This window comes from Platalea leucorodia (assembly GCF_965183815.1).
Source record: "Platalea leucorodia genome assembly, chromosome: 4".
Taxonomy (NCBI): Eukaryota; Metazoa; Chordata; class Aves; order Pelecaniformes; family Threskiornithidae; genus Platalea; species Platalea leucorodia.
The window spans coordinates 63,672,667-63,696,802 of NC_138826.1; the positions used below are offsets into that span (position 1 = coordinate 63,672,667).

General features: G+C 42.8%; 1 protein-coding gene across 1 annotated transcript in view; it reads right to left on the reverse strand.

Annotated features, from left to right (window-relative positions):
• Positions 1–6: 6 nt before the first annotated feature.
• CREB3L2 (cAMP responsive element binding protein 3 like 2) overlaps positions 7–24,136 on the reverse strand; it is a gene marked incomplete at its 3' end in the record, with an annotated part of 76,228 nt that continues 52,098 nt past the window's right edge. The window contains exons 3-11 of the mRNA XM_082309581.1: positions 16,895–17,061; positions 15,193–15,280; positions 13,190–13,371; positions 12,375–12,521; positions 10,618–10,676; positions 9,175–9,243; positions 1,939–2,038; positions 856–982; positions 7–170 (exon numbers count right to left, since the gene is read on the reverse strand). Of these exons, the coding sequence (XP_082165707.1) occupies positions 7–170; positions 856–982; positions 1,939–2,038; positions 9,175–9,243; positions 10,618–10,676; positions 12,375–12,521; positions 13,190–13,371; positions 15,193–15,280; positions 16,895–17,061 (1,103 nt within the window). The remainder of the gene's footprint in view (positions 171–855; positions 983–1,938; positions 2,039–9,174; positions 9,244–10,617; positions 10,677–12,374; positions 12,522–13,189; positions 13,372–15,192; positions 15,281–16,894; positions 17,062–24,136) is intronic.

Here is a 24,136-nt window from a genome sequence, read left to right on the forward strand (position 1 = left end):
TGTGAACTGCATGATATCATCCTGCTGTGTCCCTGGCACGGCTTCCAGGGACAGCGCTGTGTACTTGGAGGTGTCTGCTTGCCCGTCATTGCGATCTGCAAAGGAGATCGGGCTTGACGACTCCTCCAGTTGGTGAGGCTCTTCATAAATTAGCAGACTCCTTGACCTCACTGCATACAAAGACAGAAGGCAAAAAGAGATGAGAAACAGGCAGCTCGGAGAACATCCCTGGTCATTTCAGGAAATGGAAACAGTCAGAGCAGAACTAAAGAACTAAAGGTCTTTTCTCTTCATAGTGATTAACTTGTAATTTGATAGCTGAGGAAAGATACCACAGCAATGGTCTAGGTAGGGATCAAAAAGCTCTGAATTATTCCCAAAACAAGAACAAAATGAAACAATCACTTTGATAATATACGTTGCAAGCAACCGGTTCATTACAGGTATATAATACTGACAGTTTCCCACTCAGTCCTTGGACTCTGGTGACACTGGCAAAGGACACACCAGCTGATACCAGTTGCGCATTTTAACAGTACGAACATTTACTACCGAGTAGAAATCCTGCTACCTTTTACAGACCACTAGCTTTAGTTCCACGAACAAGAACAAAACTGCTTTAAACAGAAGTACCAAGCAGGCTAGTGGGGAAAGGCTTTGCCCATGTCTATGAAGTCTTCTGCCACCAGAACAGCTTGCCAGGCTGTCCTTTGAAAGACACAGGTATATCAAGGAATGGCCCGCTAAGGAGAAGAAAAGCAAGAGGTGCTTGAGGAGAGGGTTAGGGATGGGGGTGGAAAACAAGTGTCAAAGCACAACCAAGCAGGAAGCAAGACTGGGATAGTTGTCACTTACCAATGGAGTCTGTGTAGGACTCTGGTGAGGAATGCTGCCTGGGCAACGCCATCTTTGTAGCAGAAGGATATGGCCCATAGCTCTGAGAGAAGCTGCCAAAAACTACTGCAAAGCACAGCACCACCATCTGGCAAAGGGAAGATGCAGAAGAGGTAAGCGCACTAGCTCTTGGCCCACACACGCACATCAAAACTAAGAATCAACACAATGCAAATCTGATACTTCTTCAAAACAAATCATTTGAGGCCATTTTCATCACTACATACAGGGTCTCTTAGCAAAGGTACATACACAATAACAATTCAGTGTTTTAAAGGGCAGATTTCAATGCTGGAGTTTGTTTTCAATGTCTGCCACCGTTTTGGCCTATAGCCTTATTTCCTCCCAAAGTGGAAAAGCAGACACAACCACCATGTGTTTTACAGATGCTGTTGGGAATTTCCAAGGTTATTTCTGCTGCTGGCCCCAGTCTTGCGGCGAAGTGACAGAGAGGCTGGCAGACTAGGAGAACAACTTAGGCCTTGAAAATCATTTCCATCAATTTATAGCACTAGTATAAAGGGGAACTTCCTGGCTGAATGTAAGGAGGGAAAAAGGAAAAAATTCATTTTAATCCTTTTCTTATCCTGACTACTATTACTTAAATAGGCCAGAGGTAGAGTTACAGCTTTAGTCATATTTTTATTTGGATAAGCAAGTTTGTTTTTACTGGTATCAAAAGAACCAGGCATGAAAGGTCACCATCGTTTTCATTTTACAACTCTAGACACCATTTCTCACATAAAATATTGTAGGAAATAATGAAACAGGTCACTCAAAGGAGCAGCGCTCCTTCTTTCATCACTGCAGCATCCAATCAAAAGCACAGGCCCAGTCTCCTCCAGAATTTAATGCCTTCCTACAACCGTTAATCTTCATCAGCCAGGATTTTCACCTTCCTCAAAATCAGTTGTCAGATTTTGAAAAGAAGTTTCCCAAGCTGAGAATTTGCAAGTGAGGGGCTTCGCAGAACAAGGGATGTGCCTTTGAGCAGTGGAAAGAGATTCTCATTCCCCTACAATTCCCAGCTTTAGGGACACTCACCATAAGACAGGTCCCTGTCTGTGTGCTAGCTGCCTTACACGAACGGGACACTTTCCCAGCAACCATGGCTTGGAGTCTCTGCAACTGCTGCAGAAGTGTTCTGGAAAGAAAAGACAACACACAAGCATCAAATGCACTGATCTACTTGCTGGTTAAACATCTTTTTGCTTCAAATACCACACCTGGCAGTAATACACCATTTATGACAAGGTACAGATCATTAAAGTCCTCCCCTTGAAGTTAGTAGCGAGGAATGTTTTTAGTTTTACAAAATTTTTACATGTATTACCACCAGACCTTTCAAAAAGATCCTTTGGCTTTCCCTCAACGGATGTCCCTGAACTTCTTCAGCACTTTCAAAAGGCTCTTATAAGTAAAAAATGCATTTTCAGTGTTTCTACAAGAAACAATTCTGGTAAGCGTACAAACTGAAACTGCTCTACGTGCAAGTGACTAGATGCATATACAACCTGGTTCTGTGTCATGAATTCAGCAGGAGTTTCAACATTATGTGAAAAGGTGCAGAAGCAAGTTTATAACTGCTCTAATTGGTGGCAGAGGTATACAGCTACCTCGTTTTTCTGAAAACCTGCTGTACAGTGGTTTGGACCCCATGCTGGACCATTTTCAAAGAGAAGGTCTTAAAGCTAGACATAGGCACAGACTTCATTTCTCATAAATTCATTTATTAAGTAAAGCACTTCATTGCTATTTGTTAAATCCTCCAGGAGCTGACAAAAATCACAGATGCTTGAAGTGACTACTCTGACTGTGTCTTTCAGAGGTCCCAACCACAAAGGGGTCCCAACCATAATGGCAATTCTGTTCTGGTTGGAGTCAATAGTCCTAGACCAGGAGGGTGTTCTGTCTTTCTGGCTGTTTTTCTTTTGCTGTGTCATCATCAATCACTACAGTTAGGATATTAGTAATTTACATGGGAAATTATCTCAAAGAATGACTGATATATGGTTTTCACAGCAGTTTTCATTTCGTTTTCATTAAAGCTTTTTAACAGACAAAGAGTAATCCAAATACTTGCCCTCGACACAGTCAAATATAGTACAATTCTGCATCAGGATGTTAACTTTGCTGTTTGTTTCCAACTTTACTTTTAATTTCTCCTGTAAGTCTCACAACCTATTGCGGAGGGTAACCCCCACAAAACTCCAGGCAACGAGCTTCGGAGGCTATGATGTCAAATGCTAAAGCAAGAGACAAGGTTAGGATGTCAGAGAAAATAGAAGGATTATTTTAAGATCAAACTGGCTAAAAGCTAATTGTAGGACAGACCCAGAGGTGCCTTCACAGCTCAATATACACTTGTCTGCCTATTATTATAGATTTTTTTAATCATCAATGCTCATTGCTAATTAGGGTTTAATGAATTCAAGGACTTCAGGAATGCATTCTGAAATGAGCACAAGGCATGCTCACAGCACAGATTTGTCTGGGCCAGCAGATACTTCTCAACTTATTAAGGAAGGATGTCTTGCATGCTCTTGAGAGTATGGTTTATTCTGCAACTCAATATTTAAAAAAAGAAAGCGATTCGTCTAATTCAGTCCTTTATTCACTATTAGAGAGACCACAGGCAAATTAAGAGATGAAAACACTGTCCATCACGTAAATGAGACCATTCTAATTCTGCATCTTTCCCCAATTCCTCCTCCCATCCACTACATGGCATAGGGGTCACCAAGAGTTGCGTACATGGTATATATCATTTTCCAGCACAGAACGTGCAGCATACAGTATTCCCACCATATGCCACCAGCTATGCTATAAAGCAATGCCTTTTTAACCCTGCAATTTCTGTGCTATTATAGAAGACTAAATTTTCCCCCTGTTTCAGGCCTGACTCACTGGGCTGGACACGGAACAGCTCTGCGGAGCGAGGAGGAAGGAGCTCTCCTCCTCCCCAGCTCAGGGGCTGGCAGCAGCAGCAGCAGCCTTGAAATGCTGATCACTCTTGCCACTTTTTGTGGAGGCGTCAGTGAGAAAACAGCTAATGGCTGGTAAGGAAATCAACAGAGAAGAGGCAATTCTCCTCATTTTGCTCATCTCTGCCTTTTTGTGCCCGATTTAAAAAACCTGCTGGGCAGAGTGGGCCCAGAGAGCTGATTCCAAAACGCTCTCTTTTTGGAAAGTATAATTAGGCAGGTATTCTGAGGTCTCCTATACACAGAGGAACATTCATCACCCACCTTATTTACCAACTACCTTCATATAAAATGTCTTCCTCCCCCAAGTTATTTATCTGAGCAGAGCTACTGCCTGATTCTCAGCAGACAAGAACTCAGTGTTGGGAGCTGACAGGCTACAGGTGCATTTTCAAACTAAGAGCAAAAGCCAAGGCAAGAGCAAGAAACAAGTTTGTTTGTTCAGAGATGATACCAGTTTACCCTGCCACTGCCAAAATAGGGCACTCCTTGGTGGAAGACTGGATTCCAAGGTCAAAAGATCTTTCCCAAGCAAAAGCTGTCTTCATTGTTACTGGACGGCTGCAAGGATGATCTGGACTATGAGAGGGAAAAGGAGCAGCTCTCTGCTCTGCAGAACAGGAACTTAGGTTAAGCGAAGATGCTCCCTCTAAACAGCAGCAGGAAGGCCACAAATGCTTTTAGTGAAACACACCACCTATGGCTAAGTCCTAACAGGAGAAAATGCAATCCCAAGGCAGCGTGCATAAGGGGGTTTGCACCCACAGGGATTATTGTCACTGTGTCTGACACATTTCCCAGTGATATTCAATTAGAGGGTCACCTCCGTAGGAGGTGTGAACGTGCTTTCACGCTTTTCTCTGCCAATGGAAGCACCTCATAGGAAAGCTGTAAAGTGACTGAAGACTCCTGCTCTCCCTTCCGCACGCTGCCAGCAAATTCACTCTGCCTGTGATGTCTTGTTTTCATGTGCACATTCATGTATTCATCTTCAGAAGAGCCCCTTTCACTACCAAAGGAAGGAACAAGTCAAGGCTACCCCTCTGCTTCCTGTGACACTTTGATTAAGGAGAGAAAATTTGTCCCTCCAGGACCTAGCCACCTGGGAGGCTTCCTCAATTCAGTGTTTATGTTTAAAATCCAACATCAATTTAAACAAAAAAAGACAGCTTCTAGGGGACACCAAACACTTTATTTTGATCAAGATTTTTCAGAGAATTTATCTACTTTGTGAGGGACAAAACCTAATTTCGATAAGGAGAGAGAAAAATTATTCTGTCTTCCAACTCTACACACAGATTCCTTCTCTGCCTGTCCCATTTGTAGGAAAGAGCAAAACCCAAAGTAAGGTTTTCACTGAAAGACCAGAATACCTCAAAGCAGGAAAAAATCCACGATTGTTTCTCATTTGAATTACAAAGAAAAAATCCAACAATTTTTCATCAAAGATGTTTCAGCATAAGAAAACACTGTCCTGCTGCTTTGAAAACAAGGAGTCACTCCAGGGCTGCCACACTTTGTCAACTATTATAAGGGTAGCCTGAAATGAAGTGCAAGATATCTCATTGCAACTTAAGTCCAGATCCTTCACTCCTTGAAAATGACTTGGTAAAATGACTTTACCAGCCTCAAATAAAGGAACAGCCAAGCAAATCAGTGAAGTCTGGCAGCTTTGGTGCTGATAAACCCTTGGTGGGTCAGACTGATATGCAATTTGATCTTTAGATGACTGGAGTTGTACAATAGCTTGAGCAGGAGCACGAGAAATGGAAGAACATCCCAATTGTATTTAGAAAGCCATTGCCTTTAAGGTGCCTGTCAGAGTGATCTACACAACTTGCTAGCCACTACTCCATGGGAGCAACTCTAGCAGCTACTTGCATGCATTGTCCATGTGTGACACTCTCAACCATATGCTAATTGGATCCTATGTCTATCATTTCTCCAGGAAAAGTGATCATCATTGTATCTATAAATACAGACTCAACAGAAGTGAAAAGCAAAAGTACTTCTCATATGTCATACACAGTACCAGATGTTTCAATACTGTCTTTAAGCCCACATAGCCATGGCTCCCAGCTAAACAACACTGATGTCAGAGACCGCATTCAACCCCCTAGGTCACTGGCAGTTTCTGCCTTCGGTCCCAGTGCCAAAACTTGAGTGGATCAAGCCTTCTTGGTGACTGGAACAGGTCAGTTCAATTCTGGGCGCCAGCTTCCTCTCACACCCTTTGCTTTCTAGGACAGCAGTGCCCCACATGTTCAGACGCTACTCAAACCAGTGAGAGCCTGGAACACTTGTGGCTACAAGACATAACAGATACGCATGTAATAATGTGATTCTCAATTTTGAGAAAACTGCCTAGAAAGGAACTTGGATGGGTTTCTTTTAAGGGACTGAGTCACATAAATTAGGAGAGGAAACATATGCTAGTGTTCTAATACTAAAGGTGCCAAAAATGCTGCAGTCACCCACTCAGAGTAACAAGAATTAAAAACTCCCCTGCATCTTGATCCCCAGCCTCCTGCCTTGCCTTTTAAGATGCATGAATGTCAGGGGAGATGTTTCTGGATGCAAATTTTTTGACCACACTTGCACCTTTTACATTACGTCTTTTCAGATCCAGAATTTCAGGCTAAGGCAGTCTCTCAGGAAGATTCTTCTAAATTTTTTCATGTTACTGAGAATAATGTAGGAACATTTTTACCAGAAGAAATTCTAGTGTTTCCATGGTTTGGAGCCAGATTTTGAAATGCAAGCAGGGTTTCCCTGAAGTCTTAGGTATGTATCTGTGCAAATATGTTCTATATATAGAATAACATGCTCTAAAAAACTGATTGCACATACCAAAAGGAAACTCTGCTGTTCCATAGTTGTATGTTTTGAAAATTGCCCTTCAGTTCCTCTCAACTCCAGCCAGACTATAAAAACATGATACTGACTGACAGTACATACATGTGCAAGAACTTTTAGGTAAGCAGCTATAGTTCAATTTCCCAACAAGGTAAAAAACCAACTTTGTCCTCATCTACACTCGAATGCATGAACATTTTTACATGTAATCACAGCTCTTATTTTCGTCTTATCTTTCTTCCACTTTTACAATTTTTCACAACAAAAGAACAGCTCTGATGTTTGTAGATTTACTTTTAGATAATACCTTCAACGACATCTTCATTTTTTACTGCATTGAACACTCAAATTTGCAACTGAAGTCAACCGGGGCTCTGCTTTGGGCATATTAAATAAGATACATGTGTGTATGAGTGTGTGCTAGGTACTTTGAGAAGTAAAGTCCCAAACATATAAATTTGGGCATCCAAGAATAAACTGACATGGCATAATTTTGACCATCACTGCTTTGAACTTTGATTCCTGATTGTACATGGGAGATAGAAGTACCAGCTACAGGATGCTGTGAAGACAGGTTCTGAAACATTGGAACAGTTTCTGGATGCCACATCAAGGCTCTGTGCAAATACCAATGAGGAAACCAGACATTTTTAATTCATCGTAGGAAGTGGATAATGTACATTAAACAAGGGCCTGGAACCATTCTCTGGATGAGATAGTTGCACAATTATACACTAAATAAGAAAAGTGGCTCTTTGGGGTTAAGGTGAAAAAAAACATAATGTGGTATGTTACATAATTCAGGCTTAATGAAAGCAGGCACTTTTACAAATTTCTCAGTACTTCAATTTGAAGCCTTAACAGATTTTAGATACAGTTTGTATCTAAATAGCCAAACCAGGATCGCCATGAATTATAAGAATTTCTGTGCAGAGGGTCAGGAACATCTGCTTCTCTGCAGGAGATTACAAATCAATATCAATGCTATTGCAGAGGGAAGAAAACAATGCAGCTCATCCTGCATACCCAAAGTATGAAGGATTTGGAGATAACATCACTTAGCTAAATATTTTTAGAGCATGTAGCATGACAGAATTAAGATCATCAAACAATAGAGAAGATGCTAAAAGTCCTGTCTAAAAGGATGGACAATACCAACAAAGCTGTGCTCGTGACCGCATCTGCAACAACTCAGACATGAAAACAGCTGACCAAATTTAGCTGAACTCGGAAGAACAACTCTAGGCTTGACAAAATGTTGTCCCTGAGTGGTTCATCCACAGCTGCATCTTTCCTTAGAGCAGCTGGCTTCAGCACCTCCTGGGACAGATCCTGGGAGAGAAAACCCTAATCCCCACCTACAGAACAATTCCTGGTTCTTTTATGTAAAACCCTGGAGGAAGATACAAGAGGCACAGAAATGGCTTGGCTCTCTTCAAACAAGCAGCAGATGTCTTTATGCATGAGCAGTGTGTGGGAGACACTCTCCAGCAAATTACAGTGCTACAGGGTCTGGCTCCATGAAATGAGAGATTGGATCCGGAGATTAGAAACAACACATGCAACCCAATTAGCAATACATTGGCTGCCAGACAAGCTCTAGGGCCATTTTCCTTGATCGTGGGTCTTATCTTCAAAACCCAGCCTCCTCCCACACTTCAGTGCTACCATCATGTTCAATGGTAATATTCAACCATCACTACAAATGCCTCTAACTAGAAGGTGTTAACAGTGGGCTTATCTAGTACCTACTCATTGGAATTTGCCATCATTAGAGAACACCCCAAGCATAAGCCATGACTGACACTCCACTCTCAGCTAACATCCGATTAAAAGCTCAGCTATTCAACATTTTCTGCCATGTGTCCTTTGAGAAAGCCACCACTGAGTCACCCATTTCTTCAGAAGCGAAGAACCAAGAAGTTGATTTTTCCCCTCCAAATGAAGGAAATTCTGGGGTGTGAGATCGTTAGAAGGGTGTACAATAATTGCAACGATATTTAGTAGTTCAGAAGGAATTAATAATAACTCTTGAGCTTCAGCACTGTAATTTCTGGCAGTGTCATGTTCCAGGTCAAGGTCTCCTGTCAAAACAGTCTTTCACCAAATAAAGATAATTTGGAGAGTTGAGCCATAGTTTTTTGTTTGTTATGTATCACTAATTATGTTTCTGTGGGCAGTGGAAGAACTCAAAGAAGAGTGCTGAAAGGTTTCTCAAGCGCATCACAGGCTAGGGAGACAGTTTTAAGACTTGACATCAAAGCCTCCATACTTTACACTACACTGCAATCATGATAACTGGCTTTCGTCGTCTTTCTTTTACATTAACCACATCAGATACAGCTACTGTTCACATTTCAATTGATCTCTTAACTTCCAGATTTTCACTTTTCACTGTAATATCATGCTATGGTTTTGTTTTATTCCCTTCATACCTTACCTGTTAGTATTCTCCAGGACTTCAACCTTCTTACGCAGCTCACTATTTTCATTTGAACAGGTCTCAACTCTGGAGACAGACAAGGAAAGAAAGAGGAATGTAAAGAATCAGTCATTTATTAAAGAGATATTGTAAAACAAACCAAACTTGCTTTCACAGAGAGCTCTATGATCTTGCCTGCATTTAATGAAAAGTTACACTAACAAACTTTAGTCATAATCTTTAATCATACTTCATAGTGTAAAAGACATTGCAAAAGATACTACTAGCTGTGGAGCACCTGCTTACAGTGCTCAACTACATCCCAGTAGGTGCAGCTCATTCAGGATGGGCTGTAACTACTTTTTGCCCCTTGAAATAGCAACAGCAAAGACCCTGCTCAGACTTTCTCTGTGCATTGGGCCATAGGACAGATACTTTAAAAGTCACAGAACATGCTATATTTATGTTGTTAGCAAATATTTTGTGCAAAGGCATTCCTTTGCATTTCATTGCTAGTATAAAGGACCAAGCAATTTAGCAAATGCCATGCTTCTGAAATCAAATCCTTGAATGTCAAGTTTATGGAGGCTAATAAGCCAGGAGATTAATTCCCAAGAGAGTCCTCATTTCCACACTGCCCCTGGAAGCCTCCTAAACTAAAGGAGATTATCATACAACATGCCACATAAGAGGTCCAAGAAAAAATTTGGGACTCCTAAAAAGACAAACATGACCCTCCGGAATAGCTTCAAGAAGGAAAAAGGTAAAGAGAAATAGCTTTGATATCTGTATGCATAGGGCAGAATTTCACAAGAGTAACTCTGAGAAAGCAAGATTCAGCTATAAAGAGATAAGAAGAAAAAAAGGAAATTACATCAAGGGTATCACCAAAGATGGTACAAGGGGTTTAACAAATTCATCTGGTGAAGCGCATAAGAGAAATACTAGAATACTTGTCTCTTGGAAGAAAGATTAATTTGGGATATAAATCACTAACTGGGGGTTTGGCTCCTTCTTGCTAAGGGAAGTTGATGGGTCACACGCTGTTTTCCTGAGTCCTGCTTATTTTCCCAGGCAGTCTTGACTCACTCACTTCCTATTTCTGACTCCATCTCACTAGAAGACATAATATATTCACTCTGAATCCACCTTTCCCTGGACACTGCCTACCCACTAGGCCAACAGAGTTGCATGAGGGGGAGGCCAACAGCAGATGGATTTTGCCCTATTTAAGGTTTAAAGTCTTTGTTGGCATGTTAGCAACGTGTTGCAGGCAGACACAGTTATGAATGCAGCACCCCAGCACATGTACAAGCAGAAGCCAGAAGAAAGGCCTTTTCTCAGTCATAACCACGAGATGGCAGCTGGCACTCTGTGCACAAAACAGTCCCAGCATCAACAGCTGGATCCCTTCCCAGTCCAGCTATTGGCCCACTTGAAACAGGAAGGAGGCTGGCTTACTTTTTTTCCAGACTGTCCATGTATTCTTTCTTTTTTCTTCTACTTTCCTGGGCAGAGATCTAAGGAAAAAAGAAGAAAAACACCAAATATTTGCATAGAAAAAAAAAAGCACCAGAGATGAATTAATAAACTGGTAAAAAGCCCTGACGTTATTAGATTCAAGCCTCTGTGCTGCTCTCATTTCTATTTCTGGCAAGCAAAGCTCTGACTTGGTCTGTTTCCACATCCTGAAGCAAGACTGCTCCTCTTAGTAGTACGAAAAAGATCACTCCCTGCTCTTACAGAACTAACGTTAAAAAGTAAATCAGATTCATCTCGAGAGAATATCCTAGGACAAATACTAAAAGATGATCCCAGGACAATGCCCTGCATCTGGGAAAGGAAAAGCCCATGCATGCGTTAGAAAGCAGCTTTGTAGAAAGACCTGGGGGTCCTGATGAACACGTCAAACATAAGTCAGCAATGTGCCCCTGTAGCAAAGGCAGCCAACCAGATCCGGGTCTACATGAACACGATTGTAGCTAGCAGGGCAAGAGAAGTGGTTCTTCCCCTCTGTTCAGCACCTGCAAGACCACAGTTGAGTACAGCATACAGTTTGTGACTCTGAAATAAATACTGTGGATGTATAGAAGCAAGTCCAGAGGAGGGCCACTGCTATAATAAGCGTGCTGGAACACATGACATATCAGGAAAGGCAGAGAAAGCCAGGTTTGTTCAGATTTAAGAAGAGAAAGCTAAGGAGGGAATCCTATTGCTGTCTTCAACCATCTTGTGTAACAAAGATGTCAGAGTCTTTTCAGAGGCATACAGCTAAATGGCAAGAGGCATCAAATACAAGTTGCAACAAGGGAAATTCCAATTAGATGCTAAGAATTCTATTTATTTGTTTTTACCACTCTATGGGAGCAGGTTGCCCAGCGATGCTAGGGACTCTTCACCCTTTGAGACAGTAAAATTTGACTGGACAAGTCCCTGAGCAACTTGATCTAAGCTGACCCTGCTTTCAAAGCAAGGACTTGGACCAAAGGACCGCCAGAGACCCCTGCCAATATAAACGACTCTGATTATATGAAAATGTTACATAAAATGCACAAGGTCACTTTCAAAAATTTTGAAAAAAATATATTACAAGACCAAATTCCAATTCAGCGTAGGCAAATTTACACCTCTATCTGCAAAACCAATAACAGAATGCATTAACCTTCAAATATGTGCTAATATCCTCTAGAACAAGTGAGCTGGCCAGGTCTGAAAAAAAAACGCTCTCCTCCCTGTCACACCACAATAGAAGAAAGAAAAGACTTGTAGGGCATTCCACAGCCTTGGTATCAACCATTCATTGAAAGGTCATGCAATTCAGTGATCAAAAGACTACGGCACTGAAATACACAGTCAGATTTTAAAACACGAAACAGTGGAAAAGAACACCTTCATCACCATGGAAAGAACACAGAGGTCTTTGCCTACCATAAGGGTAGGATTGTACTGATTTTAAAATGGAGCCAAGCGATAGCAACTTGATACCCTGCTTGCTAAATACTCTATTGTTCATGTGTTCAGATAAATACCTAGACAGAGGTACACTGTCACAGTGACAGACAATTTGATGGATGTGTTTAGGAACAAAGAAAAACACTTTGTTAAAAGACATCTTACAGCATTCCACAGTACCACAGACCATTACTGCAGAATTGTTGCAGTATTTTTTTAAATGAAGGATGAGTAGGAATTACCCAGCAAAGCTAACTAATGTTTACCTTGTTCTTTATTTTCCTGCGGATTTTCTTCAGCACTTTCTCCTCTGCTTTTGTCAGGGGCAGTTTGGTAGGGATTGGGTACCCCTCTGCTATCAGCGTCCTCTTCTCCTCCTCTGTCAGGATGAGTGGGCCAGTCCCCTGTAATTTCTGCAAGTGTCATAGAAATGAAATAACGTTAACACTAAGTGCACATAGCCCTAGAGAAAAGGGTGTTAGGGAAGAGAGGCAGCAGCTCTCCCACTTCAGAGAGGACTCTGCCTACTAACACAACAACAGCCTCTTGCAATTGGGAATGCGTGGAAGGGGAAGACCTTTTAGATAGCTTCCATTCAGAGACTAAACGTTTGGGACGGGATTCCCTCAAAATAGTTGTTCTTGGCCCAGCTCTGCACGTACTGAGGCCAACAGTAAAACTTCCCTCAGCTCAAACAGGGAAAGAGACAAATGAGAAGCACTACTGAAAATCCGTCCCTAAAGATCACCACTTGCTTTTGACAAGACAAGAGGACAGATGCAGATCTACCAGGGACAGGTTAACCCAGCAGGGCTGGGCCCTAATGCGAAACGCAATCCATGATGGGAGAAACCTAATAACACTGTTCAACCCTGTCTCAGCTTAGAGGAGAGGCACATGCTGTTCTCTGTGGGAACAGACCAGACCAGTGAGCAAGAATTACTGGATCTGCAATTTTGACCAGAAATGGGTTCATCTAAAGAACAACAGAAAGTTAGCAAATCCATGGCAAAACCAGCAATTTTGAGAGAGAGAGAGAGAGACAGATAGATAGGTGCTGGAAAAAGCCGTCCCAACTTACATGTGGTGCAGTCAGGAGAGGGGAATTGGAGAGCGCTGAAGCTGTGCGCGATGTCACTTTAGCCGTGGCTTGTAGTTGGATTGGGCTTGAAGGAGGGAGCGATCTAGCCGGGCTCTGCCCTCCTTCAGAGTCACTGCCATGGCTGCTGGGAGGGGTTGGAGGCAAATGCAGAGGATCTACTGCTAAATGGCAAGAGAGACATATAACACAAGGTTTTGAGGTGCTAATTTAAATTTCCACTAGAGCTGCCCCCACCACCACCACCCAGTTTCCAAGACTAGGACTCTCTGCTAAAAAATGGATCAAGCAAAAGTGGCAACTTGGAAGATTTTCAGAGCACGCAAGTCTCCAAAGGAGGAATGAAATGCAGCAGCTATCTTTAGGTTCAACAGACAAAACAGGGCTCTGCACATATGCTCCAGTCATTTCTACCTACACTTCAGCTTCTTCTCCAAATGCTTTGAGGTTTAAGTATAGCCCTCCAGTACAAGTCCCCTGTCCCTGGGAAACCACATTAACAGAGGGCTCTGAGCCAGCGTGCTTTCTCTCCAAAAACAATAGTCTTTCCTAACTTTGCTGTGGATTAAACAATCGCCAGTATTTTTCAAGAGAAGGTATCACATCCAAGGTTCTATGAACAGGGAGGAGAGAAATAACCTGCCTCCTAAGGACCTGGTTTAGCACCACCAGGAGGAAGGAACAACCCAGTGACACCAGAGGCTTTAATGTACCGATGGAGCGGGAGCAGCATAGGCAACCACCACAGGAACCTCTCTCACACTGTGCTATCCAGGGCCATAAGCTAACTTCTACTGCACTTGTAGCCAAAAGAACCTGTGCTAGAACTGGCAAGCAAAGTGCTGCTTATGACCAAATGGGTCTGGACCAAGAGAAGCAGGGCAATGTCATATTACACGGACAATTTAGCAGATGTCCAAACCAGCCATAACTAAGTCATCTTTTCTCTGAGATAAATTTACAGAAGGAAAATTGGGAGTAGGAAGATACAGGGCTGAATTTGCCACCTTCCACTTCTGTTATACTTTGCAAATTTGAGTTGAAAAGATCAAATGGGTGGTGGGATAGGAAGGAAGAAAACTAGTAACAACAAAAAGCTCTTTTGTTTCTATATGAGCTCTTTTTGTTTAGCATCTTAACTCTAGTAGTTGCCAGAAGAAGGTACTCACTTGAAAAACAGCAAGGCCCTTAATCCCACAAAATAAGCAATCGAATCTATGCCCTGGGTTGTGCTATAGCCTCCCTTTTTTCCACCTGCTACATCACTTGCTTCTCTCCCTAGAGCAGTTCTCCTTACCTACACAAATGAGTTCACTAACAGAATATCAAGTGTTCCTAACCGAGACGCAGTTGTGTGCTCAAATTTCAGCCCAAGTGTTTGGCTCTTTCAAACTTTCCTTGGGTTGACAGATTATGTGCCACAAAACCATGTTTTACTTTCAGGGCAGGGATCATTGCTCCTCCTTCCTCATTTATAGATTAGTGCAAAGGGATCCTGGTGGTTCTTAAAAACTCTACTAAAACTCATATACTACAAACAGATGCACCTAACTTTTAATTTCATATGAACTCACATCCTTGCTTTTGTATCAGAGGTTAAAACCGTGAAGTTTCCACTTATGCTCTTCATGTTTTCTATGCCTTAGTTAAGCCCCCTCAAACTGATTTCTCTTCTAGCCTAAATAATCCTGGAATTTAAGGATTTAAGCTCCCTCCCGCAAGTGTACCATTGTTAATACACTACAGACAAAAAAGGGATAATTTTCTTTGTGATGAGCAAGGGGGGAAAAAAATAAAAAAAACACATAAATGGGTCAGAGAGAGAGTGGCTCTCCAGCAGCCTGAGTTGAATCCCTAGAAGGCAACAGCTTCAGCCTAAAGATTAACATGGTGAACAAGGAAGCCAAATATTTAATCAGGGTAAACTACATTCATTGTGCATTCTGGTCACCTCCCCCTGCATTTTGGGTTGGTAATTGACAGACCTTCCTTAGAAGAGAGGTTCAGGAACTGATCCACTTCATGGGGCTCCAATTTAATCTCTGGAAGAACTTTCTGGCTCAGTGGTTTCATCTAGAAAACAGAAATTAACAGCATGAAAACCCAATGCACACATCTTAAAAATCTTAATAGAAGGATACAAGGATGACTTCTCCATAAATGGAGAGGTTTCCCTCTCCTGCTCTGCTACAGGCAAAGCTTTAACTGCTTCACACAGTTTGCTAAACCAGGCTACAGAGAATACTGCCCTGACTACTCCCGCAGTGGCTTCTCTTACTACTATATTTAGCTAAATAAAAGATTACGCCTCAGAGATGACATTTCAGACTGAAAGCTAGCATGCAACCCACTCAAATTACTTCTCTTAGCAACAGAGCTGCCGCTAGGATCTGCCGGACTGCACAGTCTGTTTGAGCAGAGACAGAAACACGCCTGGCAGTTGGGGGAGAGCCTGTTCAAGACCATTGTCACCTGGGAGCAAGAGCAAGGGGCCAGTCACTGAGCACCAGATTATCGAACCCAAGTTCATTTCACAGTGTGGAGGAGCAGGAAAAGAGACAGTCACGGCTGACCGAAGTTTGGAAGACATCTAGCTCGCCTTGTTGACAGGGCTGGGGCACCAGGCTGCCAGGCTGTTGCCTAGAGTCTGCCTGAATGCTACAGTCCCAGGCTTTAGGAAGTCAATCATCTGGCACATCAGCATGCTCACTGCAGCCAAAGTCTCCTTCAATAACCTGTGTCACTAATCCGTGCAATGGTAAGGAGCCACCAGCTAGTCCCAATATACTCTTTGCAAATCATGGCATCCCACGCTACAGCAGGACTATGTACCGGGGACAGCACATTCAGACTAGAAGAGGATTATGGGAAACTTGTGTTTACTTTTTTCAGTTTCTCATAAAATAGTTTCTGTTGCACATATTTCTGATCTACATCCAAGTGGAAACATTTATTTTCAGCATATACTAACTCCACCCGGCCTGGACTGACATTGCTCCCTCGGGACTGAGAACGGTCATGCTTCTTCCTCCACTGACAGGGGACTCTGGTGAGCCATCAGCTGCTGCAGTTCATTCTCCTTAACCACAGCCACACTATACCCCTGAGAGTGCCCACTGGCTGCTCCAGCTGTGGTGAGAAAGGCATCACAAACGCTCCTTACGAGACAGGTTGGTGTGGAAGCAGCAGCAGCCCAAAATGTCAAAGCTTCATAGATCTGGCAAAAGCGACTTAGCAGGCAAACAGGGAAACTCTCCAGTTGTTTCAAACACGGAGTCCTGTTCTGATTAGGGGAAGGCACAGCAGCACTAAAGCAAGTTATTATGGAAGACACTTAGCTTGTCACAGGCTCGATAGGGCAAATAGGTTAGTCAGTTCAGGTGGAACTGGTTCATTAGAAACTGTCTAAATATTTTTAAAAACACATGAGCCCCAGGCTTTGGGGCTAGCATAGAAGAGAAAGTTGTGCATCCAACCATTAAGACCTGAAGATGCAGATAAGCGTTTTGAAACATAAGCTCTTACGGCAGCAGTGGGACACCAGCAAACATTAAAAAAATATTAAAGCAGACTGCAGTGTGCACCCTGAATTGACAACCTTTGGCATCAAGGAGGTTACACTGGTATGCAGAGTCTTAGGAGAATCTGTAGCTAATTGTGCAGAGAGAACAGAAAGTCTGCATGTACCAGGGCATCCGTCTGTAGCTCAGGTTGTTCCCCCTCCAGCGACGTGGCCGTGACAGTGAGACTGACTGAGGGAGCAAGGCCTGATGTCTCACACAACGCTGGCTCAGTCTTTATTGCTGCTGGAGTCAGCTCGGTACCCAGACACCATTCCTCATTTTCCAGGTCACCTGCCAGGGAAGGAAATCGGACACCACATGTTTAGGTCAGAGACAGAAAGACTACAAATGAAAATAATGTCATCCCTCCTCCAGAGAAGGGAAACAAACACAGAAGGCATTTCAGTCTATCAACAAAACTCTGCCCTTACTATTCAGCTCTCAGTCAACGCAGACAACTGTGCCATTTCAGGGCTGTAACTTAATCCTAGCCCCAGGATACAGAGAGGAGCAGTGAGGAAAGACACAGAGCGCTAATCACCATACATTGCCAAAGGCTGCTAACACGTAGCAGAACAAGACTAAACAAGCCATTGGGTAAAGCAGCCAGGGAGCCATGTCCTACACACACTAATGCCTGTTGACTCAGTCTTATTCTTCCTTGTAGAGACAGAATTTAGCCAGACTTCTGCTCCTTCTACTGCTTGCGATCATCAAATAGCCGGAGGAGTGATACTATACATTTAAGAACAAAGGATTTTTCACACTCTCATCTTCAAAATTTTTCCCCCAAGGATTCATTTAGTAAGTATGAAAGAGGACAAAGGCTTTGATGATTTCACAGGAGTACCAGTGCCATGGTGATCATGCTAACTTCCTCCCCAGAGCCTCTGGAAGTCACAGCACAGAAGTCTTATTTTGACCGGCAGCAATGAAAAGTGTGTCACGTGTTGGCAGAATTGTCCCCTAGCCCCACTTACTGCAAGTTCACTAATCAGGAGAAAGCCATGCAACTTTTCACTGGACAAAGCTGAAAGGTGTGTCTTGCACTGTAAATAACTGTAAGAAGGCTGGCATGGTAAGTTGGTAGCTCCCCATTTCCATTCATGAGGTAGCCGCTGTTTGGATTGCTTGAAAAGGGACTTACTCTCCCAGGGCTAAAGTATGATAGAGGATCAAGAACTTGGAAGGATTCAACCTTTAAAACAATTACACAAGGCTATTAACAGCCCCACTTTAAAAAAAAAAAAAAAAAAATCAAATGCATTTTTGGCAGTTGCAATTCTGCCTTAAAAAAATTCCCATCCCTTTTGCTAGAGTTCAGTCATGTAAGTTCTTTTCTCTTGCAGGAGAGTACGCTACACCAGCTGTACTGCACCCCAACAGCATACAGCACAGTCCTCTGCCACAACTCGTCAGTAGTTGTGAGAAGCACATCCATAAATCAAGCAGCTGGAATCTGAGGCCAAATATACATAAGAGAAGAGTGTTGATCTTTCTTTCAAAGCTTTCTCCTGCCTTCACACAGAGTATTTACTGCATATATGGAATTAAAGCAGAGAGCAAGCACGTATACAGTATGGCTAGTAAACAGCAACAGAGCTTCAAATTAACTGCATGCTGCATCAGCACCGTGGGAGGCTGCCACGGTACTGCGGCTGTGCCACCAGCAGTTTGCAAGGCTGACACAAGACCCTTACACATCTGAACGTATCAAGCCGGTGAGATGTCAACAGAGTTCAGCTGCAAACAGGTAACAAAAATAAGAGCGGGCTTACGGCCCCTGTGCGGCTGTCTGCCCTTGCTATTAAGACCACACACGCATACGGCACACAGGCACTGGGCACAAGCTGGGTGACTGGAAGAAGGGAGAAGTACGTACATCTCCACTGCCAGTAATTACTTTGTGGTGGGACCTAAACCTCCACCGCTGGCAAGGAAGGAGGTAATTTGAGTAAAGACACACCAAGGAATTAAAAATGAAAAATACATATCCTGTAATCAGAAGCTCAAGAACAGTGAGCCCAGCTCTGCCAAGAGAAGTAACTGTATAGCAAGGGCTAAACACCATATTTAAGTTTCTGGAGGGCTTACTCCCAAAGCTTTCTGGGAAATGCAGAAATATAAAAATAGAAGTAGTTATGAAAAAAGAGGTAACATTGTCTAAATATTAACTCAGGAGAGAGGACATTGCTCTCTTTCAACCCTCCCTGAGCCTCTCTACTCACAAACACGAGAGCGCAGCTCCCTCCCTGCTGACTGCAATGAAATATTCAGTGGATCCGTGGACTCCCTCTAGGTTGCTGTGTGTGGATCATTCAGATAAGAGCTTTAAAGCGGTATCTTTGCCTGGAAATCCAGAATCCCTTGGCAAATACAACTTTCAAATGCTTGTTTGGATAACTTCTGTCAAAACCTCTCCCACATTGTGTAGTGCAGAGCCTCCTGCTTGCTGCCTCTCGTACCTCTGGGTCGAGCTACACGGTGGCAGCGCTATCGTCTGTCATCTACTTTAGACTCCCTTTGGGAGGGATGGCTACATACAAATGAGAACTATCAGTGAACCGAGTAATTAGCCCTGAACTTTCTGAGATTTATATCATCACACAAGTAGAAGAGAAATGTAGCTGTGGGTGCCCAGCGAAACAGGGCATGTCCTCTAAGGCTGCACTTTGTGATGTTTATCACCTCTAATCCCCAGACTCATCACGAGGATTCAGCTGCTGTAAGACAGCAAGATACGCTGGCCTTCAGTCGGTCATTTTACTCCTCTGGAACCTGACTGCTCATTAACCTGACATCCCTGCCATCACCACTTAGATCCACACAAACTGCTTAGAGTTATTCTAGGTTTTAAAGCCAGTCTAACCAGTTTGTAGAGTTACAGATGGTTTTCAGCGACAGCAACATGCTGCGTTTAACACTGAGGTAGCTTTGAAGAACTGCATCTAACACTTATTTGACACTGCCTTTTATGATGCGTGGTGACAGCTGTCGTTCCAGATGAACAACCCTGTGAAAGGAAGGGACGAAGCAACACACTGGTTGAACCCCCACCTTGATACTCCCCTCTCCCTGCTTTTTCCAAGCCCCTGTTATGCATTCACTATCATGATCAGTGTTGTGCAACGAGTTACTTTCTTTTGACACATTCCAACTTCTGAAGTCACCAAGGATCTCTCCTCTGCTCCAAGAGAGCTGCAAGGACATTTCCCACTCTCCTTTCGCCTCTTCCTGAGCACAGCAGGTTGACATTATCTGAAAATCATTCATAGTTTATTCTTATAATAGTCCCTAAGCACCTCAGTCCACTCTGCCAAGCACTGTACTAGCCGAACAAAGCAGCAGCCCTGGCCCCAATGAGAATGCTGTACAAAACCAGCCAAATTTAGGCAATTAGGGGGAAAATTGAGCAGGCTACAGGATACTGGTCATACTGAGAGGCATGGCACACCCTCCAAGACCACAGTATTTCTGACAGAGGGGTATGAAGAACCATGAGAGGTCTTATGGAATAATGAGAACAAGCAAGAAGGTGCACATGAAATATGGAAACCAAAGGGCAATGGAGGCTGGCTCAAGGGACCCACTGGAGCAGAAGGGAGGTGTCTTCTCCAAACCATGCAAGACATGCTGTGGAAAGAGTAGATGACTGGTGTCAAGAAATTGATGGTGAGTATTTGTATTTATATTTAACATGATCCAGGAGGTACACCTGAACTACTGAGACAGAGTCCAAAACAAAACGCTGAGAAAATGATCTTGGTGATGACATTCTAGATGGGTAGGAAATAGGGCAACACTGCATTGCTAAGGTGAGACAAAATACGCTGCAAACCATTCAGACAGAAAGAGAAGAAAGCCTGAACAAGAGATTTAGCTATTCAAATGGCTAGGAAAATCCTTATCCTAAAAACGGTCGCTTTGGCTGTTAGAAATCTCTTCTCAGGCTTCAAAATCCTGACTGTTGAACAAGTGATACCAACTGCTTTACCCCCGCTGAAACTTCCTATGAACTTCAGAGCTCTATTGCACAATGACTAGATGAGAAGCACTCCCTTTCACCTACCCCTTCATAAGTCCATGAATGCTAGGCATTTTGGCACATGAAATACGTCATTTAAGGAGTCTACACCGTAATTAGCAAAATCCCAGCTAATGCTTCTGTGTGCGACGCACCAGCACTGTTAAATTCCACATACGGACTACGTTAACTGAACATTAATGTTGCAAAGCACGTGGGTATTAAGCAATACCTATGAAGGTTTAATTCAGTGTACTTTTGCATGTTACATACACCTGAAAATAGAAATGTTTTAATAATGTGATCAAATAATTTCTCTGCAGAACCTGTGCCTTACCCAACATGCAGAATGCATGGTGCTCCCCTAACTGAGGAGCTATACCGTGTTTTGTTATTCTCATCATCTCATGCACAGTCTCAACTCTCCTTTACCAAATCAATTCAAATTCTGTTCCCACAGAGCTGTTTCATTCCCTCCTAGGGCACAAGCAAAACGCTTCACCAACCTGAATTAATTTCCACAGCGGTCCTCAAAATTCAAGCGCGCCATGGAAAGATTAAGGTCAAAAAGTATCTAGTAATTTAAAATAGCCAACTGAAGACAACTGGAATTGGATTTTTCAGATGATTTAGCACTGTTATTATACTTTAGCAAAACACAGTATGCATTGAGTTTTCAGGTGCGGCCACTTCTGCAAGTTAAACGTCAGAGTTTCAAATCAAGCATCCAAAACCGCCATTCATCACAGCAACCCAGGGTTTGTGACACATGCATCTAAGATCTTCTCTTCTGTGTCCAAGACTAAAATTACATTTCTTTGGAAATTTTTTGTGTGCTGCTTTTGTCATCAAGCTTGTCCTACTTTTTCGGCAGACTCTTGTTTAGCATGCATCTTCCACCTTCTTTTAAAAACAAAACAAAACAAAAGGCAGGAGCCTTACAAAGCGCCAAAGTAAGTTCAATCAGCGTACTGAGCAAAGTTCTCATTGACAGGAAAAACTCTAAACATGTTTTCTTCTTTCCCAGCTGCACTCATCCCGAGTCCAGCTTGGTCCAAGATACAACATGCAATGTGCTGTAAGATGCTGTGTACACGATAATGCAGAAGAGGAAGCTCAAAAGGGGACATAATTCCCTCAGTACTGTAAGTGTAAGCACTGCACATACCGCATATCTACAGCAAGGTGTCCAAGTAGCAAACAAACTCTTTCTGTCCTCTCATCTTTATTTCAGAGGCCCTAGTCCTGCCCCAGGTTCCATCATCTGCAGTTGAGATGGACAATGCTAGTAGGATCTACCCAACATACCATAAGTGGAGTTTCCCTTTTCACTTTTCTTTCTCCAGATCACTACACCCAAAAAGGAAAAGGCTATGCAACATTTTGCACAATGAAAGCTTAAGATCTTTAAAGTCCATTATGAAGACTGAGCTATGCACAAGTGCTTGCTTTTGGGTGCACAACACATCCAAGTCAACTTCTCTCTGTGCTGCACACCACGTACGTTATGATGATAAGTTTTCAACAGAAATGGATTTCAGTGCTCCTCTAAGCATCACAGCTGTAGCAATAATCAGTATGTGTGATTTAGGCATACAAGAAAAACATACAACCAAAATGAGCTGTGTTTGTACATGGTAAAATGAATATATACTACTTCTGTGTTTGTTTAATATATCTGTATTTATATATAATATAAAAAAATAAACATAGTCTCTTAACAACACCATGTGCAGCTTTCTAGTATACTCATATTTCCCTGAAGAACTGCAACATTTTGCTTCTTTCTTTGTACCATATAATATTATGGGAAGGCAGGGTAGGAAAAGTGGAAAACAAGGTCAAAAATGCTTACTTCAACTGTACTGTGTTTTTAATATTAGAGCTCCCAGAGAGTTTTGCTTTCCTTTTTTTAATTATTTCTATCCAATATTATCCTATCCAACTAATTTTTCAATATTGTCCAACATACCATTGCCTTTCCTGAGAAAAGTAAATCTCCAATATTGACTAAATTTCACTCTCTGTGATAGACGTACAGAGAAACAGAGCTTACAAAGTAACTAAAAAGATCTCCTTTGCTCCCCACATTCATTTCAGCACTATTCATTAAAGAGTTTAACAGAGACACTTTTTTCATGGATAATCAAGTTGCATTAGTGACTTGCTGTGTATTTTAAAATAAATTATTTTGTATTATGTATCTCTCCCTGAACCCCCAAGTAAAGAGAATGCAACTATTCAGAGAAACATGATTTTCACCTTTTTTTCCCCTGCAGTAGAAAGGAAGGCAGCACCACTAGGCAAACAAACCCACGAGGGGTGTACCACTGAATCTAATCTTGAGGGGAAAAAAAACAACCCGTACAACCATTACCACCACGGCAGATCATAATCACACAGAAAACAGATGCATGCACTGCATGTCATTTGAAACAAGCCTGCAAATAAGACCTGTAGAAGCACCAAGGGCTATCCTTACAGGTATAGGCAGAATGAAGAGGCAGTCCTCACCTCCTTGAAGGTCACTGTCCAAGCAACAGATAAAACAGCTAGAGAAAGACAAAACTGGAAACTTAAGGAGACCACAACAGACTACCAAAGTGCTTTGCACAGGCATCAGAAGAGACATCTCTGGACAGGGTAACACACGAAGATCCCTAATGAGACAAACTGTTATCCAGCCACGTGTATTTAAATAATCCCTCTCTTCAGCTGTGTTATGGATTTGAGAAAAACGGCTTCAACTCATTCCTTTTGGTCCATGACAGACCTTTTAATGACATCATGAACCACAGGGCTTAGATGGACAGCCCACATGGCTTCTGCACAGCCATGCCATGTACAAAAGTACGTTGGCTCAGACTCTGCACCAAGGGTCCACATCTGCAAAGCTGTACTTTGGACAAGTGTTCGGTCCTTGCCTGGATCCTACCTCTGAGGTCACCACCCCTATACAGCTAGCAGCGGGATTCAAGGGTGCTCACTAGCTCTACATCACAGAAACACAGCTGCAAACTGGGAGCCAGCCAACTGCAAGGGGAAAACACCTCCTGGAAGAGGCTCACAACTTGTTTGTGGGGGAAACGGCCTCTCGCTCTCTGTCGGCAGAAACACCCCACCATGAACCTCTGCTGATGCGCACATTCTGGGCATGCTGCTGGACATGCCACTCCCAGGGAAGTTCAGCATCCCCCCAGCTCTGCAATCTGAGCCCTCACCCTCCCAAAGGCACGCTAGACCCTGCTGGAGAAATAATTGCTTCCTTGTCTTCCCCCTCAGCTCACACCGTCCCCGGTGCCCAGCTCTGGGCTCACGTAACACCCCCTGGCAGACACAAGC